Consider the following 18,742-nt stretch of genomic DNA (forward strand, 5'->3'; position numbering starts at 1 on the left):
GATGTTAGCTCAGGGTGAATCTTAGCCCTTGGGCATCTTCAGCTGTGGTCATTTGCAAAATATGTAGACCATGCATGTACTGGGCAAGCCCAGGCAGGACAGCGCAGCCGGCCTCCCGCCTGGGTGCTTGGGGCTGCTTGTTGTGGAGCCTCTGCTGGAACCGTCTGGGTGGATTCAGTGCAGAGAATGATGACAACGGACTGCCTTGCTTCACCCTCAGAGTTTCCCCTGAGTTTTCTCCATCTTGACATGCAAAGCAGACACTGTCTGGAGCCCTCGTGTTCCTCTGGGACTCGGGCTTCCCTCTGCTCCTCAGCCTGGAGAGGAGGAAGCCCACGTGTGGACTTCAGGAGATTCCTGACCGCGTTTTGTGGGCTAGCACGTCCTGGGCTTGAAGTCCCCAGGGAATGAGCAGAATCCAATCCAGGTAGGACTGCCATGACCCAGACCCTTCAGGAAGGCAGGTTATGGTCCCCTAACCAGGCAGAGCACCATGACCAGCCGCGGGGTTTGTGGAGGGCGAAGGGAAGATGAAATGGGTCCTGGAAGAAGGTGCTTATAAATACCAGCTACCGAGAGGGAACCAGCTGCAAAACCGTGCATTTGAGGAGTATGAGTATTATTTCTTGATTCTGTTTGGAATAAGTTAGAGTGCATGATATATTTGTGTGTGAGTGAACATATATATATAGCTCTCTCTCTAAAATTTATATCAAAGTAACATAAAGACTGATGAGATACACGTGCTGCACATGTGGGCCTCTTTTTGTTGGCGATCAGTTCATTTTTGGCCATTGGAAGCCCAAAGAGGCAACGAGTTATTGTCCTCTGCCGTCTGGTAGGCTCATGACAAACAAAGCGCTGCAACCAAAGGGTCGGCTCTCAGGAGCCTCACGGCCCTGTGAGGGAAACCCCTTGGACACGGTGTCTTCCTCCTGGGCCTGGACTAGCCTTGGGACTTGGCACTTCTCTTTCTCTGTGGCGGGAAGGTACAGCCGGCTCCGGCTTCCATTTAGAAAGTCACCTTCCTGGATGGCTGTGCCATACCAAGAAGGGCCTGGGCTGCTGGGAACCAGCATTTCTCCTCAGCTGCTGGCCGTACTGAGGAGGCCTCCCTGGCAGGGTTCACGCTGCTGTGTGTCTGGGTGACACTTGCAGCCATCAGAAAGGAGGGGAGAACTCAGAAGGGCCAAGCACTTCCTGTGGTCCTAGTCTTACAGGGTCTTTCCCGGGGTGGGGTGGGGGGGGGCGTTCAAAATGCCAGGTGGTAACCCTCTAGCTCCTGGTCACCGGGTGGGTTCTTGGAGTGAGCTCGGAGCAGTGTCTGCTCACCACCAGACTGGAACCATTTAAGTGTTTTAATTTTGTCAGGCTGTGTTTACCCGTCATCCGTTTGCTTGCGTTCCCTGCTGGACCCCTCAACCACCCTCCTCTCACGACTCATCTCTGAAAGCTTCCAACGGGAAAGGTTCACACCCACACCATAAACGGAGCATAAGGCTGGGCAAGAGAACACAGCCCTCCGAGGGGCTGCATGGTTTATAGGCTCAGGTCCTCCTGCCCCGTTAGGATGAGTCAGAAACAACATGCCTGAGTGTGTGAACAGGTGATTGCCTGAGACCACACACCTCAGAACCACAGGGGCCCAGATGTCACCCTGGGCAGCGAGGGAGAGTATAGGTCATTCTTTGGCCAGGATTAGGGTATCTAATGTTTGCAAAGCAGACTCCACCCGTGATCCGTCAGACCCTGCCAGGGAGGAGTGGCCACGAGGTACGGGACAGAGAGGCCGAGGCATTCGAGGGAATTTCTGCCCTTCCAAGAATTGCAGAAGGAAGTGCACGGAGGCAGGAAATCCTGGTGGACAAGGAGCAGTGATGCGTCGGGAAGGATGCCCAGATGTAGCCTTCAAAGCTGCATCACAGATCTGTCCCCCTGGATACCAAACTTGCAGGGAAAGGAATTCGGAGCCGTGGACCAGGATCCCAGAGGATTCCAATCCAGGTGAAGGGTGAACATGGAGCCCCCAGAGGGGCCGGGGGAGGGAGGGTCCTGCCTGCCCTTAGTCCATCTGCACATGACCTTCTCCGGCCTTGACCCTCCACATGCACGTTTTGAGCTTTTACATCGTTCTCTGCACTTAGAGCTGCTGCTGTCCAGAGCCTCATTAGAAAACGACAAGTTCCTAACATCTGGTGAAGAGGAACCTCCACAAGAGAAGCCGAAAACGTGGCCTCTCCTCCAAAGGGGTGGAAAAGCAGCCACTGTCCTGGGGCAGGTCGTGGTGCTGGCCCGTGCCATTTTAAAGACACCCGCATTCCAGTGGTTGTTGCTCTGCCTGTGAAAGTACCTCCACCCTCTAAATGCCAGGAGCTCTGGGTGCTGTCTCTGCTCCTGGCCCACGTGAACCACACTGAAATGAAGCCGTCCTCTGAGTAAGGGGGGGCGCGGAGGTGTCCCTCAGTATCCAGGGAGGGGCCTGGCCCTTCTCCCTTCTCTCACATACAATAAGCCGAGACCCTGCAAGATTTCTTCATTCCAGGAGGAACGCGAGAGTCTGTGTCTCCTTGACACGAGCACAGGAGGGGAAAGAACCAGACCGTGACTCGCAGGCTGGAACAGAAACAGGATTTTAACATCAAATTCAAAACTGGCACTAACTACTAACACGAAAGAAATACGGCCCCTTCCCAAGTGGTAAACAGGCGCTGGGGTGGAGCTGCCAGGCCTGTGGGGTGGGGTCGTCCCCTCCCTCTTGGGCTCCAGGGCTCCCAGGAAAAGGCTTAGAATGTTCTTCTCCCCATCAGCATGGGAGGAGCCGGCCTGGGGCCCCGCGTGTTTCCCAGCCGCGTCCCCGCCGCTGAAGAGCAGGCTGCACTCGAGCTGTTGGAAGGACCGGGATCTGCCACTGTTGCTGGGTTCTGCGTCAGGGGTCTGGTGACTGAAGAGAAGACACTGATGATTGGGGGGGTCACACCAGTATCCCAGCCCAACACCTCAGCCCCACTGCATTCTGCTCCAAACCTTGTCCTGAGTGTTCAGTCAACACTACCCCATTGTCCCTGACATGGGAGCTGGCATTTCGCTTCACCCGTTTCACAGAAGAGGAAGCTGAGTCCCACAAAGGTCAAGGGAATTGTCCCTCACAGGCCTGGTCAGCAGTGGAGCTGGGATCCCCGTGCCGGCTGTCCATCTCCCTAGGCCCGTGCTTAGCCCGAAGCTTTCCGGAGCCCCTGGCTTCAGTCCCTGCCTGTCTGGACACTCACCGAGCCCTGAGCTGAGAGACGCGCGGTTCTTCTTGGGCAGGAAAAACCGGCGCATCTTGCCGGCCCTCTCCTGTGGGGGCTCCAGGTGGCAGGACAGGCTGTAGCTAAAGGACAGAGGGGACTTTTCAGCTACCGGGAGCCACACCTCAGGTGACCCTCCCAGAGACGGCCAGCAGTTGGAGTCCCAGGGCCCCACGGGTGACCATGCGACAAGCCCCGGGACTGACCCGGAAGCCACGGGCACGGGCTCCCTGGAGCTGGCCATCAGAGAGAGTCCGCCTTGCCCTCACCAACTCCTGCCCCGCCTCACCTCTCATCCTCGCTGAGGGGCTCCATGGCCTCGAACCAGGCCCCAAATCGCTCCTCAGCCTCAATGTGGTAAAGATGGACTGCCTCCTGGAGCAGGAAGATCTGCTCGGTGACTTTGAATTCCTGGGAGAAAGGACATGATGCAGACGGGGCCTGGGTGGGGGACCGTGCTGGGGACTCAGACAGGTGAGAAGAGGGTCAAGGAGCTGGTCTGGGGTCTTGGCCCACATGGGAACCCTCCTTCCCTCCAATTCCGTGCAGGACTTGCTCGTTCTCACAGTTGGCTTGAAATAGCTCCTCCTGCAGGAAGGTGTCCTTGGTGCCAGCCCCTTCCCCCACGCACCAATGGGACGGCTTTCCCAGCTCTGGGTGCCGAACTCTCCCAAGGAAAGCAAGGCCCAAGGCATCGGGCCAGAGAAGGTCTTCCCCGGAGGAGTCTCTGATTGCCACAGCCCCACCCTCCGCACGGGGAGGCCACAGCTGCTCACCTCACTCCTTTTCTCAAAATTGATCTCATTTCCCTGGAAGGCAGAGAGCCAAAGCCCATGAGCAACAGCCCCCTTAGCCCATAGCTAGCCCCCGTCTCCACCCTTTCTCAGGTTGCACTACCAGCAGGGTCGACCAGGGAGCAGGCGCTACCAGAAACGGGAATGGGTCCCGGGCAAGACTCTGAGCTCCAGAGCAAGGAGGCCACGGGGCTATGGCTCAGGGACATTCTAAGACAGCCCTCTCTGACAGACAGACAGACTGAGGCCTCAGGCAGGAAGGGATGCTCAGCCACTCGTGTGCTTCCTGCCTTGGAGGGGCCTGGCTTCACTCCCTGCAGGGGCGGGGCCTGAGGGAGAGGCTGAGTCCAGCTCAGACACACCCTCCAGCAGCTCCGCAGTCAGGCAGCCTGGACTGGCGGCTCACCTGGATCCTATATTCACTCATCACTAAGATGGCCATGACACCCAGCTCCCGGGGTGGCTGTGAGGCCCTCACGAGAGGACTCTGCCAAGGGTTGTGAGCTCAGGCCTCAGTGCAAGTCTCTCCTCCCAAATCTCCGAATCCTGATCCCCAGCTCCACCTCCAGGCTCACTCACCTCCAGGTAATCCTCCATGTTGGTGTCCAGCAGCAGTAGGTAATTGAGGAATGTGCCAAGGAAGGGGATGAGCCCCTGTGCCAGCGGGGTGGAGACGGTGATGAGATCCCGCTCTCAGGAGCCGTCAAAGACCTCTCCTCCACTCCTCACCCCAGCCTCCTGCCCAGCCCAAGCTACCCACCTAGGCGGCCTCCCCCCAATTTCCTCCTCTTCTCTCCTCCAGGAACCCCAAACTCCTCCAGGCACCTCCCAGCAGCCGGCTCTGGCAAAACCCAGGGTACGTGGTCCCCGCCCCTCCCTGTCCCAAATCCGTTGTGCGCCCATCCGTTCCAGGCCTCCTCCTGGTCACTTCCAATGCAGGCATTTCAGGTCTGTGGCACCAGGAGCAGGGCTGGAGGAGAAAGGCTCCCTCTCTGCTGGTAGAGACCTCCGGCTAGGAAGGGGAGTCCCCTCTCCTGCGACTCCTGGGCCCCTCCTCCACAGGCACCCTTACCTTCTGGGCACCTGTGGGGCCCGTCTCCAGGCTGGTCAACATAGAGGTCGCCTCCTGCCAGGGTGTTGACAGGGCCAGTGAGCCGACGCTCCCCTCCAAGTGTCCTCCCAGACCCCTCCCAGATCGGGGACCCTGGACATGTGGCCCCAGTCACCTGGTGCCCCTGCGGCTCCCGCCTCCAGGGTGCTCTGATTCCAGAGCCATCCCAGCTCCAACACTCACTCCTGTGTGACCTTGGGCCCGCCCAGGCCTCCCTGAACCTGTTACCTCGTCTGGAAGGTTTGACGAACTCTGTCTGCCTCCCACAGTCTCCTGAGGCCCAAGCGTCACCTGACCGTCATCACTGCTCTCCGCTCAAGCCTGCCTCTGGAGCCAGGTCCAAGCTCCCCACATTCCTCCCCACCCTTGAGCCTCGGCACCCACTGTGAGGCCTGCACCACGGCTCATCTCCCTCTGGCTCCCAGATGAGGAGACCAAGGCCCACACAGGGGCAGGGACTTGCTCAGGGGGCCCCAGAGGAGAGGCTGCTCCCCCTCCCAGCCACAGGCCCCTGTCTCCTCTGCCTTCACACCACCCTCTGCCCAGCCGCTGACCACAGTGCTGTCCTCGGGACTCTCAGGCTGTGTTCGGGCCCCCAGCTGGGCCGAGCCACGGATGGAGGGAGATGAGGTGTCTCAGGAGGCCTGGTCAAGTGGCTTCTGCCAGCCCCAACGCCCAGGAGTCTCTGATCCCAGGCCGAGGCCAAGGCCTTGCTAAAGCCCTCAGCTCCCTAGGATCCCCTCAGGGAGTTCCCCTGCACAGAATTCTTTCTTCATCCGCTCAGGATGGGGACCCCGAATGCCACGTCTGACTAGCAGGGGAGGGGGCGACCAGGGCACTGCGGGGTGGCATTTCCTTTCTGTTTTACGAGGAAACTTCTGACGTCTGGGCGGGAAGGATCCCTGAAGAAGCCATCAGTTCCCTGGGCACTTGCCCTTGCCCTCCGGGGCACATGTCATCGCCAACAAGGACCTGGGTGAGCATCCCACTGGGACTGTCTGCAGCGCCCACTTTAGGGGCCAGAGTGGGGAGTCACCGAGGGGACACAGATCTGTCCCAGGTCCAGTGTCCGTCCCAAGGCTGGGAAGCCCCTGAGTGCCCCCGGCCCGTGGGATCCGGCAGTGCCCATCCCTCAGGCAGGCAGGGTGCCCTTCTTGCGAGGCACAGTGAAGACAGAAGGAGCAGTGGGGCCCTGGCTTCCTGAGCACAGACTGGGCTGACTTCGGAAGAAAGGAAGCCCGCCCACTCGCTCCAGCCAGTGGCCAGGAGGAAGATGCAGGGCAGCTGATGGAGCAGCATGGAAGCCAGACACCGGCACCTTCTGCCAGGTCCTCAGCCTCCTGGAACAGTCCAGCCCGCACCATTCTATCCCATGCCCCTGGCCTCCTGTCCCAAACTGCCCCCACCTGCCCATGGAGCTAGCACATCCCTCTTCCTGTCCATCTTTTCCTGACCAACTTCACGTGACAGGAGAACCAAAGCTCATCCTGCCGGGTCCCCTCCCCTCTCGCTCCCCCTCCTTCCAGATGTGCAGCCTCCGTCTTACCTTCACCAGCTGCCTCCTGCTCACCCACTGGTCTTTGACGAACCTCTTCAACTTTCGAGAGCTCTTCCTGAGGGGAGAGGAAAGGAGGAAAGAAAACCCGGGGCGGTTGAAGGCGAAATGCCTTTGGCTGAGAACCCGGAAGGTTCAAAGGGCCTGGGGCCTGGACGAGGGTTTTCCCCGGGTTCTTCGGAGCTCTGAGGTCACCGTGGGACTCGGGTGGAGGCTCTCCTGCGGTCACCTGGGGCCTCCATTCCCACTCCGACTGAGCACATTGTTTCTAACAGCGTTGGTTGCCGATGAGGGCTCCGTTGCTGCGAAGTACACCCTTGGAAATCTCCAGTGTGGCTCAATCCAGGATGTGACAAGGGGGGAGCCACTGCCTAGGGTCTCAGAGAGTCTCAGAGACCCGAGCAAGGAGGCCAGTCCCCATCCCTAGGGTCCGCTGCCTCCCAGATGGTCCTAGCTGAATGAGGGGTCCATGGCAGTCGCACGGGGGATGTCTGGTCCGCCCTGGTGGTGCTTGGATGGAGCACGGCCTACCCACCTGGCAACTCGTCCCCATGTCTTTTGCAGACGGCTGATGGAGGGGCTCTGCAGAGCAGACACGATGGCACGCAGGGACGCATAATTTCCAAGGACTCGGCACTCCTGAGGAAGGGAAGGGAATGAGCTGCGACGGCGGGCTGGAGCCCTGCTTCCTCTGGCTTGTGTCCCCTCGTGGGCTTCTGCTGTCCTGGATGAGGCAGATGCCCAGGGAAGCGAGGGAGGGCACACCTGGGAGCTGATGAGTAACGCTCGCGGGCAGGAAGATTTTAGCTCAACCCAGGGCGGGAAGGGAGCTTCCCACCACTGGGACCAGCACTCAAGGTCAGCAGGCCCTTGGCAGCAAGGGGCCTAGGACTTTGCCGAGGCCCAGACCACCGACTTCAAGGCTGAAAGCTGCGAGAGGAGAAGGGGCAGTCCCCCTGACTCCAGGGAGGGGCTCCCTGGGCCCTGCCGCTACTGACCTTGGCCACCTGAATCCACAGCTCGACGACTCTGGCCCTGTCCTGGGCCGTCATGCTGAGGTCCCCAAGGCACGTCGTGATGACGCAGCCGGACACGTGAAGAAACTGGTTGATAGTGGCCCGAACCGTGGGAGCCAGGTACTCCTTGCTCCCATTGGGCCGCTGGCACCACACAAAACCCAGGCAGTGGCGGGGCTCCACCTTCTTGAACAGCTCCTGGGGAGGATGGGGACTGTCACCTGACCCTGCCACACCCGAGCTCAGAGTCTGCAGGCCCCCGCAGCCCCAGGCAGGAGGCACTGGTCAGCTGCAGCTCAGGAACCTGAGGAGGTGGCCTGAAGCTTCTGGGAGTCTCTGGGTTTTGTCTGTGTCCGCTGAGGCCGCCCAGCGCAGGATGACCGAGGACCCAATAGGGGCGGGGAAGAGAAGTCCCATTGGCTCGCAGCCCAGTCTTGCTTCCCCCAAGCACCAGAACACGGCTCACACCTGCCCATCTCAAGGGGCATCTTCCACCCGTTCTCATCACCCCCTGGTCCCACTCCCCTTTCAGCTGCACGTTCCCCCGAGGCAGCAACAACCATGGGCTTTGTTTGCCTGTCTTCCATGTAGGTAAGGACGCACTAGGTGTCTAATAAGTACGGAGGCTGTTGAGGCCTCCTGGGCCGATGGGTGAGTGACCCAGGACTTGGCAGCACTCCAGTGAGCTTCCCTCCCCCACCAGAGGGCTATTCTCTGCCCCGCTTCCTCTCTGTTCGACCTCATCCATCCGCACAGCCACTCTGCCCAGCAGGTGCCCGCCCTTGGTGTGCTCTCTACTGTCCATGTGGGGACAGCAAGGACTTGGGGGCCAGAAGGTGGCCCAGGTCACCCGGTGGGTGAGTGGGGGAGCTGTGACTTGCACCCACATCGTTGGATTGCGGCTGAGGGAACAGGAGGTCTGGGGCAGCTGATGGCCCACCAAGGCGGGCCCCACCTAGCCCAAGAGCCCCGCTGCTCACCGCATCCATCCGGGTCAGCTGCTCGGCCACCAGCTTCGGAGGGAAGTCCAGCAGCTTAGGCCTCTCCTCTCTCAGCTCGGCGCTCGCTTCTGCGGTGACTTCGGCAGCTGGAGGCAGAGATCGTCCAAAAGTCAATGGCGCATCTTGCTCCAGCTCAGAAGCTGGCACTGGGGCTGAAGCTGATGGCGCTCGCTCCGGCCCTGGAGAGGCCGATGGAGGTGAGGCTGCTGGAGGTGAGGCTGCTGGTGGTGAGGCCGCCTCCAGCTCCGGCGCGGACGGTGGAACTACAGCTGGAGCTGCCTCTGGCCCCGGAGCTGGCCCTTGCTCTGGCTCTAGAGCCGGCAGGAGCTCTGGAACTGGCGCTGCAGCAGGAGAAAGAGAAAGTTTCACCTACGTACCCGACTTTACAAGACAGGAGAGACTCCGCTGTCTTGAAGGGAGCCCCAGCCCGTGAACCCCACCGCAGACAGTCTTCCCAGACTGCTGTGCCCTCACCTTCCAGCTCTGCCCTCCTGGGCCCCAGATGTTGCAGCTGGACCTGGGGAAGGTAGGCAGGGCCTCCCAGGTGCGACCCAGGCCAGATGACACGCAGAGAGGCCAGCCGCATCCTGAAAGAGGGAAAGGGCGTGGGCTCCCAGAAATCCTGCATTGGGTCCAGCCAGGTTCCCACCATAGAAGACGCGGTACTGGGCGGAAGCAGTTGGGCCACAGAGCCAGAGGCCTGGCCGTCGCTTCCACACTGTCCTCCCAAGGCACCCTGCTTTGGGTCTGGGCCCTGTGCCTGCCCCTTTCCACCAGGGGGGAGTCCCACCCCGGCGCTGACTCCTGTGTGGCCATCCTGGCAGTGGCAGGCCTGCTCATCCAGCAGGTGGAACACGGGGTTTGTGTGAGTCTCTTCTTCCCACTGCCACTCTTCTCGCAAAGAGGCTGGACACAGTCCAGCCCAGCCCTCCACGCCCTTGTGCAAGTGGACTGAGGACTGAGGCCGATGTGTGAGCGGCTCGCTAACACCCCTTCTCTTCTGGGCCTGCTGGTGCTGGTCAGAAGGGGTGGATATGGAGAAGGGGAAGCGGAGGGAGACGGGACTGTGGTGGGGATGGGTCGCCAGGGAACAGCTCAAGCCAGCCTCCCCTCTGGTTCCCAGGGGCTCTGGGACCCCACCCACAGCTCTCTTTCACTCCTATCCCCTTGCAGTAGAAGCCATCAGACCTCAGCCCTCCCAGAGGAATCAAAAGATGAGTGAGATCAGAGTTGTGCCGGGCCCGCCCCAGCCACAGTCCTCTGTCCTCTTGTTCTCCCCCAGCCCTGTTCTGTGGAGACAGGAGGCCCTCGTCTGGCACTCAAAGAACACTCAGGTCTTTAGTTGGCGCTGGGGTCCATCACGCATGAGAACGTGGGAAGAGGCCTCCAGTCGTAAAGGAGCATAGGAGGGCATCCCCTGGGACAGGCGGGGGACAGGATCTGTGGATGATATGGTGTGTGACTATCTGAGTCTCAGGCTGCTGCGGGGGTCCAGGGGCTGTGTCTGCTTCATTCACTGCGTTGTGCCAAGTGTCTCTAAAGCTCCCGCATGTCACAGGTGCTTAATATACAGTGTTCTCGAATGAACTCCAACCAGAAGCATCCCCGGTAGCTGAGTGGGCCTGGGGCCCCTCTGCGGCCCCGGAGACCCCTCCTTGGCTACTCCAAGGACCCGCCCCACGACCAGCTGGATGGAATCCCACACTCCCTGCCAGAGTGCTTTCCGTGTGCCTTTGCAAACTCAGAAAGGCCCCATCCCAGCGATGGGGGAGCAGACTGCTCTTCATCGGGGAGAGGGAAAGAATAACCAGGAACAACCACGGCACGTCTCTCAGCCCCTTCTGTAGAGCCAGGCCCCAGGGAAGCACCTGCCGTGGCTCATCCCATTCGTGCCCACCAGAACCCGATGAAGTTTATCCTCTCCCACTCCACTTTGCAGAGGAGCAATCGAAGCTCAGAGAGATGGAGGGCCGTTTCCAAGACACACAGCTGGCAGTGGGCAGAGTCACCACTGTGCTGAGGAGGGGCTGGGCACTCACGTAGCAAGTAGGTGGTCCAGGACCCCGTGGGAGGTGAGGACAGCCGCGCAGTCAAACACGATGGTGGTGACGTTGGCCATGTTTCGAGGCGCCAAGGCTGGTCCTATGGACGGCGGCAGCCTCTCCAGCAGGCCTGCCTGGAGGGCCCGCATCCTGCAGGCCTCATTCCGCTGCCCGAGTGACTCTCCGCGCTGGGTGAGATGAGGAAGGACACAGAGTCACCAGCACCAGCGTGAACCTCCAGGAAGTCAAGGTCTGGAGGTCCCCCAGGAACTGTGAGCCCCTCAGGGATGTGTGCAGAGGAGGGACAGGATTGCCCACAGCCAACCGGTTTCCAGGCTTGAAAAGTCCAATTTGAGTTTGGGCGGGGGGAGGATTATACGATGAGTTCCTCAGGACACTTGGCTGGCTTGGCAAGGACAGACCGCCCCGCACCAAAGCGTGCATTAAGAGCACTGACCAGCGAATCCAACACAAACATCCCCATTCTAGAGATGAGAGGACGGAAGCTTCGGGCTGCCAAGTGGCTGCTCAGGGTCCTGTGGGTCGGAACTGAGAACCGCCCTAAGCCAGGGCTGCAGGACTCCCCCGCTCCCCCACCTGAGGCTTCATGTGCTCCTGACATGAAGGGAAATGTCTGGTGGGAACCTCAGCCCTCCCCAGTCGGGAGACAGTGCACGGGCAGACAGACGCTGTGAGGATCTGGCTGACTACAAGAAAGGACGCTGGTTTTTCTTTCTTTTACACGAAAGGGAGGTTTGAGACCCTCGTTACAGAGGTTTCAGATTCAGAAAATGGCAGATTTCAAAGATGCCCCTGGCCGAGTGTGAAGCGCAAACATCAGTGTTTTGTCTACTCCGCCTGGGGTTAGGAAAGAGCGACTTCCCACCCTCCTAGGTAGCTGGTGAGGAGGCGTGGAAGTCCAGATTCCTTTGGGACTGGGCCCTTGGGACACTCCAGTGGGAAAGCCCTGGGCGGGTCCAGGGGAGGGCTCCAGATTTGACTCTGGATTGTGGACACACCCCGGTGATCTCAGGGCCCCGGGTGTCACTCACTCTCCCCTCAGTCCAGCCCCGGGCAAGGTCGGTGGTCTGCTGCACTTGCCCCCTGTCCAGGGAGATGGAGCCGTAGGACCCATGCGCCAGCTCCTGGACCATCTCCTGGGTGGAGCTCTGCAAAGACAGCGTCCGGTGGCCGCGGCGGCAGGTAGCAGGGGCCTGCCTGCACTTGCCCACAGGGGGAAAACTCTCCCGCACACCGAGCACAGACAGAGGGGCATCCGCATAGACCTCCAGACAGGGAGCGAATGAGATGACACCTCACGGGCTTGGGATTCACCTACGGGTAGGGCAGCTTGGCTCCCAGCACTCACCTTCCATCCTGCCAGCCACCACCTGGGATATGAACACGACATACCGCCAGGCTTCCAAGCCCTAACCGTCTGCTCCCGTCCAGGGTAGCTCCACGCTCATCCCTGCCTTCCGTCACTCCATGCCCGCCAACACACACACACAATAAGGGTCAAGGGGTGTGGGGCTGCCCGCATGGGAGGGTGGGATCACACTTGTGGCCTGACCCGGAGTGGCCCGCCCTGGGCTGCCTTGTGTTACCTGAGGGTTCCTTCTTCCGAATGGCCTGAGGTCTTGGAGGTGCGGTCTCAGCCAGTGTCGACAGCGCTGGAGAAGACTGTCATTGTTGGCTCTCTGTGCGCCAGAGCCTCGCAAAGAGGGGATACACGAACACATCCTCCTGTGTCGAGTGTCTCTGGTCAAATGGGCTATGTGTACAAAATGGCTGCCTGGTGACCAGAGTTCTAAGCTCTGTTGGGGTCGGTCGCCAAGGAAGTGAGGTCATGTCTCCAAGGTTCCAGGATGGGGGGCCCTTCCCTCCATCAGACCCACCCAAAGCCCCCTCGGGGCTGTTGACCGCTCACCCTCCTTGCCCGTGTCATCTCCCGAGCTGTACAGAAAGTTCCATCACAGCCCTCCCCACAGCTCCTTGGGATCGGAACCAGCGCCCCAGCTTTGAAGAGAGAGCGCCCAGTTCGGATCTCCTTTTTCCTAGCAGTTCTGTGTCCTGGAAAAGCCACTGTGCCTCTCAGGGCCTCCCCAGTCTCCCAACCTGCACGATGGGATGGCGCTAGAAACACATTCCCAGGGACGTCTTCGGGTGGACATGTGATAACGCCTCCCATATCTGGGAGGTGGTGCCGCCTGGGTCTGGTCCCCGAACTTAGAGGTGGAAGAATTACAAGAAGGGGTGGATGCAGTCGGGAATACCTCTCCAAACAGGCCTGGATTCCAGCCGTGTGATTTGGGAAAAGTCACTGCCCCTTGGGGGCTCCTTGTCAGGTCTCTGCACCTTCAAGGGTTGGAAGTTCGAGGAAATTCAGATATTGTCATTCACTAGCATTCAACCTTTCCCAGTCTCCTGTTGGCCTTAGAACCAGACCCAAGCGCCTCATTGTCGGCCTATGTGGTGGGCAGCCTCCACCAAGGCTCCCAGCGCTCCCTCCCTCCTGCTGTGCACATCCTTGTGGAACCACTACATCCTGAGTAACTGGTTTCTGAGCAATAGAATACAGCCCAGCTGATGGAATGTCACATCCAAGTTTTAATTACAAAAACTCTGTCACTTCCCTCTTGCTTGCTTTCCTGAGTTCCCTCCCTTTATCTCCCCCTCTGTTTCCATCTCTTGCGCTCTCTCTCTGTCACATTTCTGGAAATGAGATAGCAAGTGGCGATGATTTCAGTTGCCCTATGTAGAGGCCAAGGGAGGCGAGATCTGAGGGAGCGCCCAGCCAACAGTCACATGGGGACTCAGACTCTCAGTCCCAATGACTCCTGACACCACCCGTGTGAGTGACTTGGGAGCAAATCCTCCCCTAGTCTAGCCTCAGTTGAGACTGAAGGTCCTGCTTCACGGAGACCTGGAGGCAGAGGCTCCCAGCTAAGCCGTGCCCAATGCCTAGACCACGGAAACCGGGAGAAGTTCAATATTCGTACTTCAGAGGTGCAACTTTTGGGAGCAGTGTTGTGAGAGAGAAACCCAAATGAACGCAGACTACCGGGTTCCCCGGTCTGGCCCCATTAACCGCCGCCCCTGCCGCAGCTCCTGTTGCTTCTCAGGCTCCCTCCAGCCGCCTGGGCAGCTTTCTGACCTCCTCTGCTCACGCTCACTTCTGCCCCAGAGTCTCAGCACCAACAGCGCCTTTCCCCCGACTCCCTGTTCCCGGACCTACGCAGGCGTGGCTCAGTCTTGTCCTTCTGGTCACAGCCTAGGTCACTTCAGTGAGGCCTTTCAGAATCTCCCAGGCACAGTCTCTGCCACCACACATCTCACATCTGGAAGCGTCTTCAATTGTTTCCTCCTTCTTGCTCCCATTTGGATAAAGTGAGCCCAGGACGAGGGGCTGTCTGCTTTGGCTGAAGGAGACGTAATTCCTTCTGGTTACCCCGGGCACACGGCTGTCTCCTCCAGGCTGAGTTTTTCCCACCACCAGTCCGTCGGGAAGGCGCACTAGCCTTCCCTCTCTCCCGTGGGGCTGGTGTCCCAGGAACACGGTGAGCCGTCCTCTCTCCCTGTCATGCAGCACCAGCCCCTCACCCCACGGCCAGAGAACTAGCACCCGGTCTGAGACTCCACCACATCCTGAATTCAGTTACTGCTGAGACCCTCCCATCCATTTGGGGATTCCCTGGTACCTCCTGAGGGCGTCTTTCCCTGAGACCCCACTCCCAGCCTGCCCTTGCTTATTCCAGTAACAATGGCCTTTCCTCAGAGCCCCCCCAGTCTGGAGAAGAAAGGTGTTGAAAGGTTCTCTGTGTTAATTTTCAGGGCCGGGGGAAATTGGTAGAAGTAATTTGGGTGTTTCTGTGCAATAGTTCCCAGGAAGAAGATTCAGCCCTAAAAACAAATGAACTTCTGACACATGGTACAACGTGGATGAACCTTGCAAACCTTACGCTCAGTGAAATAAACGCAACCCAGAAAGACACCTATGATACGGTTCCCCTTACATGACGTGCCGAGCACAGGCAAATTCATCGAGATGGAAGGAAGAATAGAAGTTCACAGGGGCTGGAGCTGAGGGTCATGGGGAGGCAGTGTTTAATGGGGACAGAGTTTCTGTTTGAGATGATGAAAAGAAGTCTTGGAAATGAACACGGTGATGGTTGCGCAGTATTGTGAATGCATTTGATGCCACTGAATTGTCCACGGAAAAATGGTTCAAATGGCCAAGTCTAGGTTATGCATACTTTGCCACAATCAAAAGGCACTTAAAAATGCAGCGGGGGGTCAAGATGCAGGTTCTGGGGCCCTCAAGTCAGCATATGGGCCAGGTAGGTGTCCAGGGTCTGAGATCTTGGACCCTGGTGAGGCTCTGGAGTGGTCCTGATTGATGCTAGTTTACAAGCTCAAAGTAACAGGATTGGAGCAATTTCACCGATTGGGGGATAAGAAAGGAAACAACTGCATTCAGTCCCATCCAACGTGGAAGAGACCTTTTTCTTAATGGGAAGCAAATGTCAGTCCTTCAAGGAAGTCACTTCTCAACGTCTCTACCCCTCCCCAACCCCACCCGCTACTCCCAGAAAGACGCCGCAGTGCAGAGCTCGGGTACCGTGGTTGTGGCCTCATCCGTGAGTCATGTTTGGGGTCAGATCCCCTGTTTTCCTTCCCCAGCCGTGTGACCCTGGGCATGTCACTCAACATGACTGAACCTCCATTTCTTCAACCGTAAAATGGGGAGAATCATCCTGGTAGGGAAATTATGAAGGTCACAAGACTTTCTCAGAGGAGGTAGCACATGGCAGAGGCATTATGCTGAGAGCCGCGCCCCACAGGTCACACGTTTTCTGATTCTGTTGATACGACCTTCTCAAAACAACAGCATTATAAAGATGGAGAACAGATGAGTGAAGGCCAGGGGCTGGCCGGGCAGATGTGACTACGAAAGAGCAGCACGAGGGAGGGCTTGTGGGGATGGGACAGTTCTGTGTGTGGATTGCAGTGGTGGTGGCGCAAATCTGCATGTGTCATAAAATGGCATTGAACCGCGCGCGCGCGCATACACGCACACGCACACACACACACACCCCCCAGTGAGCTCACGTCAAACTAGCGACATCAGAAGTCTGCGGTCTGTGGGTTTAACACTGCCAATTCATGTCCTGGTCGTGACACTGTACTAGAGTCCCGCAAGATGTTAACCCCCGGCGGAAGCTGGTGGAAGGGTCCAAGGCACTCTGTACTATTTTTGTTGCAACTTCATGTGCTTTCATATTTATTCAAAGGGAAAAGTTAACAGTGAAAGACACAACAGGACACAGCCTGGCACGTAGTAAGTGGCAAACAACACGGTTCTCGGTGACAATTCTTTGCGATTGTAATTGCACGTTCATTTCCAGTCTCTCTCCATACACAGTGACCTTGGTGAGGGACGGACACACCTCACTAACGTCGTCTGCCCTCTGCCCAGCACAGAGCACGCGCCCACTCAATATTTGTCCACTAAATCCCCCGTGGTCCCTGCGCCAGGTGTTCTTACGTCCACGTTCACGGACCCTCCACGACAACCTTAGGCAGTGTTATTCTTCGTGCTGGGCAGGTGAGGAAACTGAGGCACAGAGAGGGAAAGTAAATTGTTCCAGGTCAACACACTGGACCGACGAGGAGGTGCCATGCCCTGCTCTGGAGGAGAGCAGAGGCTGTCCATGGCAGCTCCAGGGTCCCTCACGGCGGCTCCTCTCTGCGACTGCCAGGTCCTAACTTTGAGGCCAAATAGCTTGACTTCCTAGAGGGAGCTGGAGAGAGAAGTCACCTACCTGTGGCGCTGGGGGGGGGGGGGGGGGCGGTGGCACCAGTGGGTTCTGTGGGAGGAGCATGGAGGTCACAGCAGCTGAGGAGAAATGGTCTGGAGTGAGACCGGGGACTCCGAGGGGGGGCATGGAGGCCACCGTGTGCATCTTTCCTATCCAGCCTGAGCCACTGATTGCGGGTCCTCTGGCTTCTTCTCCCGTGGGTGCCCTGGGATGAGGAGATCAGTCGCTCTCCCTAAGGGGCCTGCAGCACACGGTCATCAGAGCCCTGAGGACTCACCGCGGGGAGTGAGGGCTGAGGTCCGATGTGTAACCTGCTGTGAGAAAAGGAGACAGAATTGGCATGCAAGAGGGGCACGAATGTCCAAAATACAGCCCGAGGACCAGCAGCCCCACCCACAACTGACACTTCCAGTCTACACGGTTCCACATTAGGATTTAGGAGCAACTATCTCTTATTCCTAAAAGGCTGACAAATCAAAGATCCAGTCCCTGTTTTCATGAGTTTGCAATTTATGTGTGAGATCAATGCGCTAACCTTGCTCGAACATGGGTTTGCAAATTGTGCTCTTCAGGTTCCAGAGGTATTTAGAGGTGCTGGCAGGGAGAGAGAGGAATAGCCAGACTCTTGAATGCCCATTGGCTTCAGAGGGATACTCTCTTTCATCTGACTGGAGAAAGGCTTCTGTGCCTCAGGCAAGGGGACGAATCACAGCCCCAGAGTGCAGAGCTGCAAAGGGAAGAGAAGGATTCACAAAGTGCAGGGCCTTGGGGTCCCTGAGCCTTGAGGGAGGTTGCTCAGCTGGAAGACTAGACACACAGGATGGCTCCTGAGGAACACTGGAGAGCGCACATCCTCCTGGGGCCCATCCTTAGCTTCAGTATGGGGTTACTAAATAGATGCTCCCCAACGACGTAGAGGCTGTCGCTGTCCAGGATGAAGGAGCCCAGCTGAGTGCCCCCACAGGTCTCATGTCTCAGCTTCCGTGACAGCCCCTCTTTTTCCAGCTTAAGGCCCACAGTGTCAGGATGGTGAGTGAGGACAGTATCATCTCCGCCGGCTGTTGCAGTTTTCTCAGGCCTGGAGCTGGAGGGACACAGGCATGGGGAGGTGGGGACTCCAGGCAGGGGCGCTGAAACGCCTCCCTGAGGGAGGGGACAGAGACAGCAGGAAGACTGACGGGCAGCTTGGAACAGCCTTGGTGCTGGGGGAGGGTTGTAAGTGAATAGGACAGCCAAGGTCCCTGAACACAGAGGACGTAGCACCTCCAAATGTTGGTGTCGGTGCTCAACTCTGAAAGGACGTTCATGATACGGCAACGCACACCCTAACAACAAAGCATGCGGCAGCGAGCGGAGGAGGACTCTGGGCACAGGACCAGGTGAAGCAAGGCAACATCAAGTTGCTTAAATTGCAGCTCTGCCACTCACTTTCTGCATGCCTCTGGGTAAGTCTCCCAACCCCTCTGGCTCCTTTTCTTCATCTGTCCAGTGAGGTGAGAGTTCAGACCTCACAGCACTTAGCACTAGTAACTGTTCGATGAAAAGCGGCCATTTTCCTTAGGTATTAATAGGGCCCGCATTCTTGGTGTCAATGGACCTGGCAGGGAGAGAGACTGAGCCTTTTGAAGGCAACACTTAGGGCAAGCAGCCGTCCTGGGATGGAGGCGGCGATTGGGCTGTGTGGGATCTCAGAGCCAGAAACATCTCAGGGCCAGTGGAAAGGGAAGACACGCTGCATCACGGCTGCAGGACAATGGCGAGGACCTTTGGAGCTGGGTCGTTTCATCCTCAGACAAACGGGTTCACGACTGGGAGGTTCACACGAGGGCTGAGGCCACCCAAGTGCTCCTGCGGGGGTTCCCACGTTGAAACAATAGATAATGCTTCTAAAAGATTGATCAACATGCTCTTGTCCTGAGAAGAGTGGGGAGAGGCTCAGTAGCTGTGCACTGTTTCCTCATGAGATGCCTCTGTCCTTCGTAGTCCTTTTGGGGTTGCTTAACACTTGTCGTTTCAGCAGGTGCCCTTGCCCTGGAGGGAAGAGATAGCAGGGCTGCTGAGCGTTGGGCTAGAGTTTCAGTCTAGGGGGCCGGCCCCGTGGCCAAGTGGCTGAG

The 18,742-nt window shown here is 58.3% G+C and overlaps 2 protein-coding genes across 2 annotated transcripts; both read right to left on the reverse strand.

Annotated features, from left to right (window-relative positions):
- Nucleotides 1-2,615: 2,615 nt before the first annotated feature.
- Nucleotides 2,616-5,377, reverse strand: LOC138922089 (ral guanine nucleotide dissociation stimulator-like). The gene is made up of 7 exons (XM_070258921.1): nucleotides 5,308-5,377; nucleotides 5,154-5,207; nucleotides 4,661-4,735; nucleotides 4,064-4,096; nucleotides 3,577-3,698; nucleotides 3,267-3,370; nucleotides 2,616-2,941 (listed from the first exon to the last, which is right to left on the reverse strand). Exons 2-7 carry the CDS (start codon nucleotides 5,193-5,195, stop codon nucleotides 2,784-2,786), a joined length of 534 nt encoding a protein of 177 aa, XP_070115022.1. The 5' UTR covers nucleotides 5,196-5,207; nucleotides 5,308-5,377; the 3' UTR covers nucleotides 2,616-2,783.
- A 1,250-nt stretch (nucleotides 5,378-6,627) lies between these two features.
- Nucleotides 6,628-7,912, reverse strand: LOC138922091 (ral-GDS-related protein-like). Its single transcript, XM_070258926.1, has 3 exons — nucleotides 7,746-7,912; nucleotides 7,283-7,386; nucleotides 6,628-6,805 (listed from the first exon to the last, which is right to left on the reverse strand). The coding sequence occupies exons 1-3, from the start codon at nucleotides 7,797-7,799 to the stop codon at nucleotides 6,652-6,654; spliced, it is 312 nt and encodes a 103-aa protein (XP_070115027.1). The 5' UTR covers nucleotides 7,800-7,912; the 3' UTR covers nucleotides 6,628-6,651.
- Between the last annotated feature and the right edge of the window lie 10,830 nt (nucleotides 7,913-18,742).

Source organism: Equus caballus, unplaced genomic scaffold (assembly GCF_041296265.1).
Source record: "Equus caballus isolate H_3958 breed thoroughbred unplaced genomic scaffold, TB-T2T haplotype2-0000448, whole genome shotgun sequence".
NCBI classification, from domain to species: domain Eukaryota; kingdom Metazoa; phylum Chordata; class Mammalia; order Perissodactyla; family Equidae; genus Equus; species Equus caballus.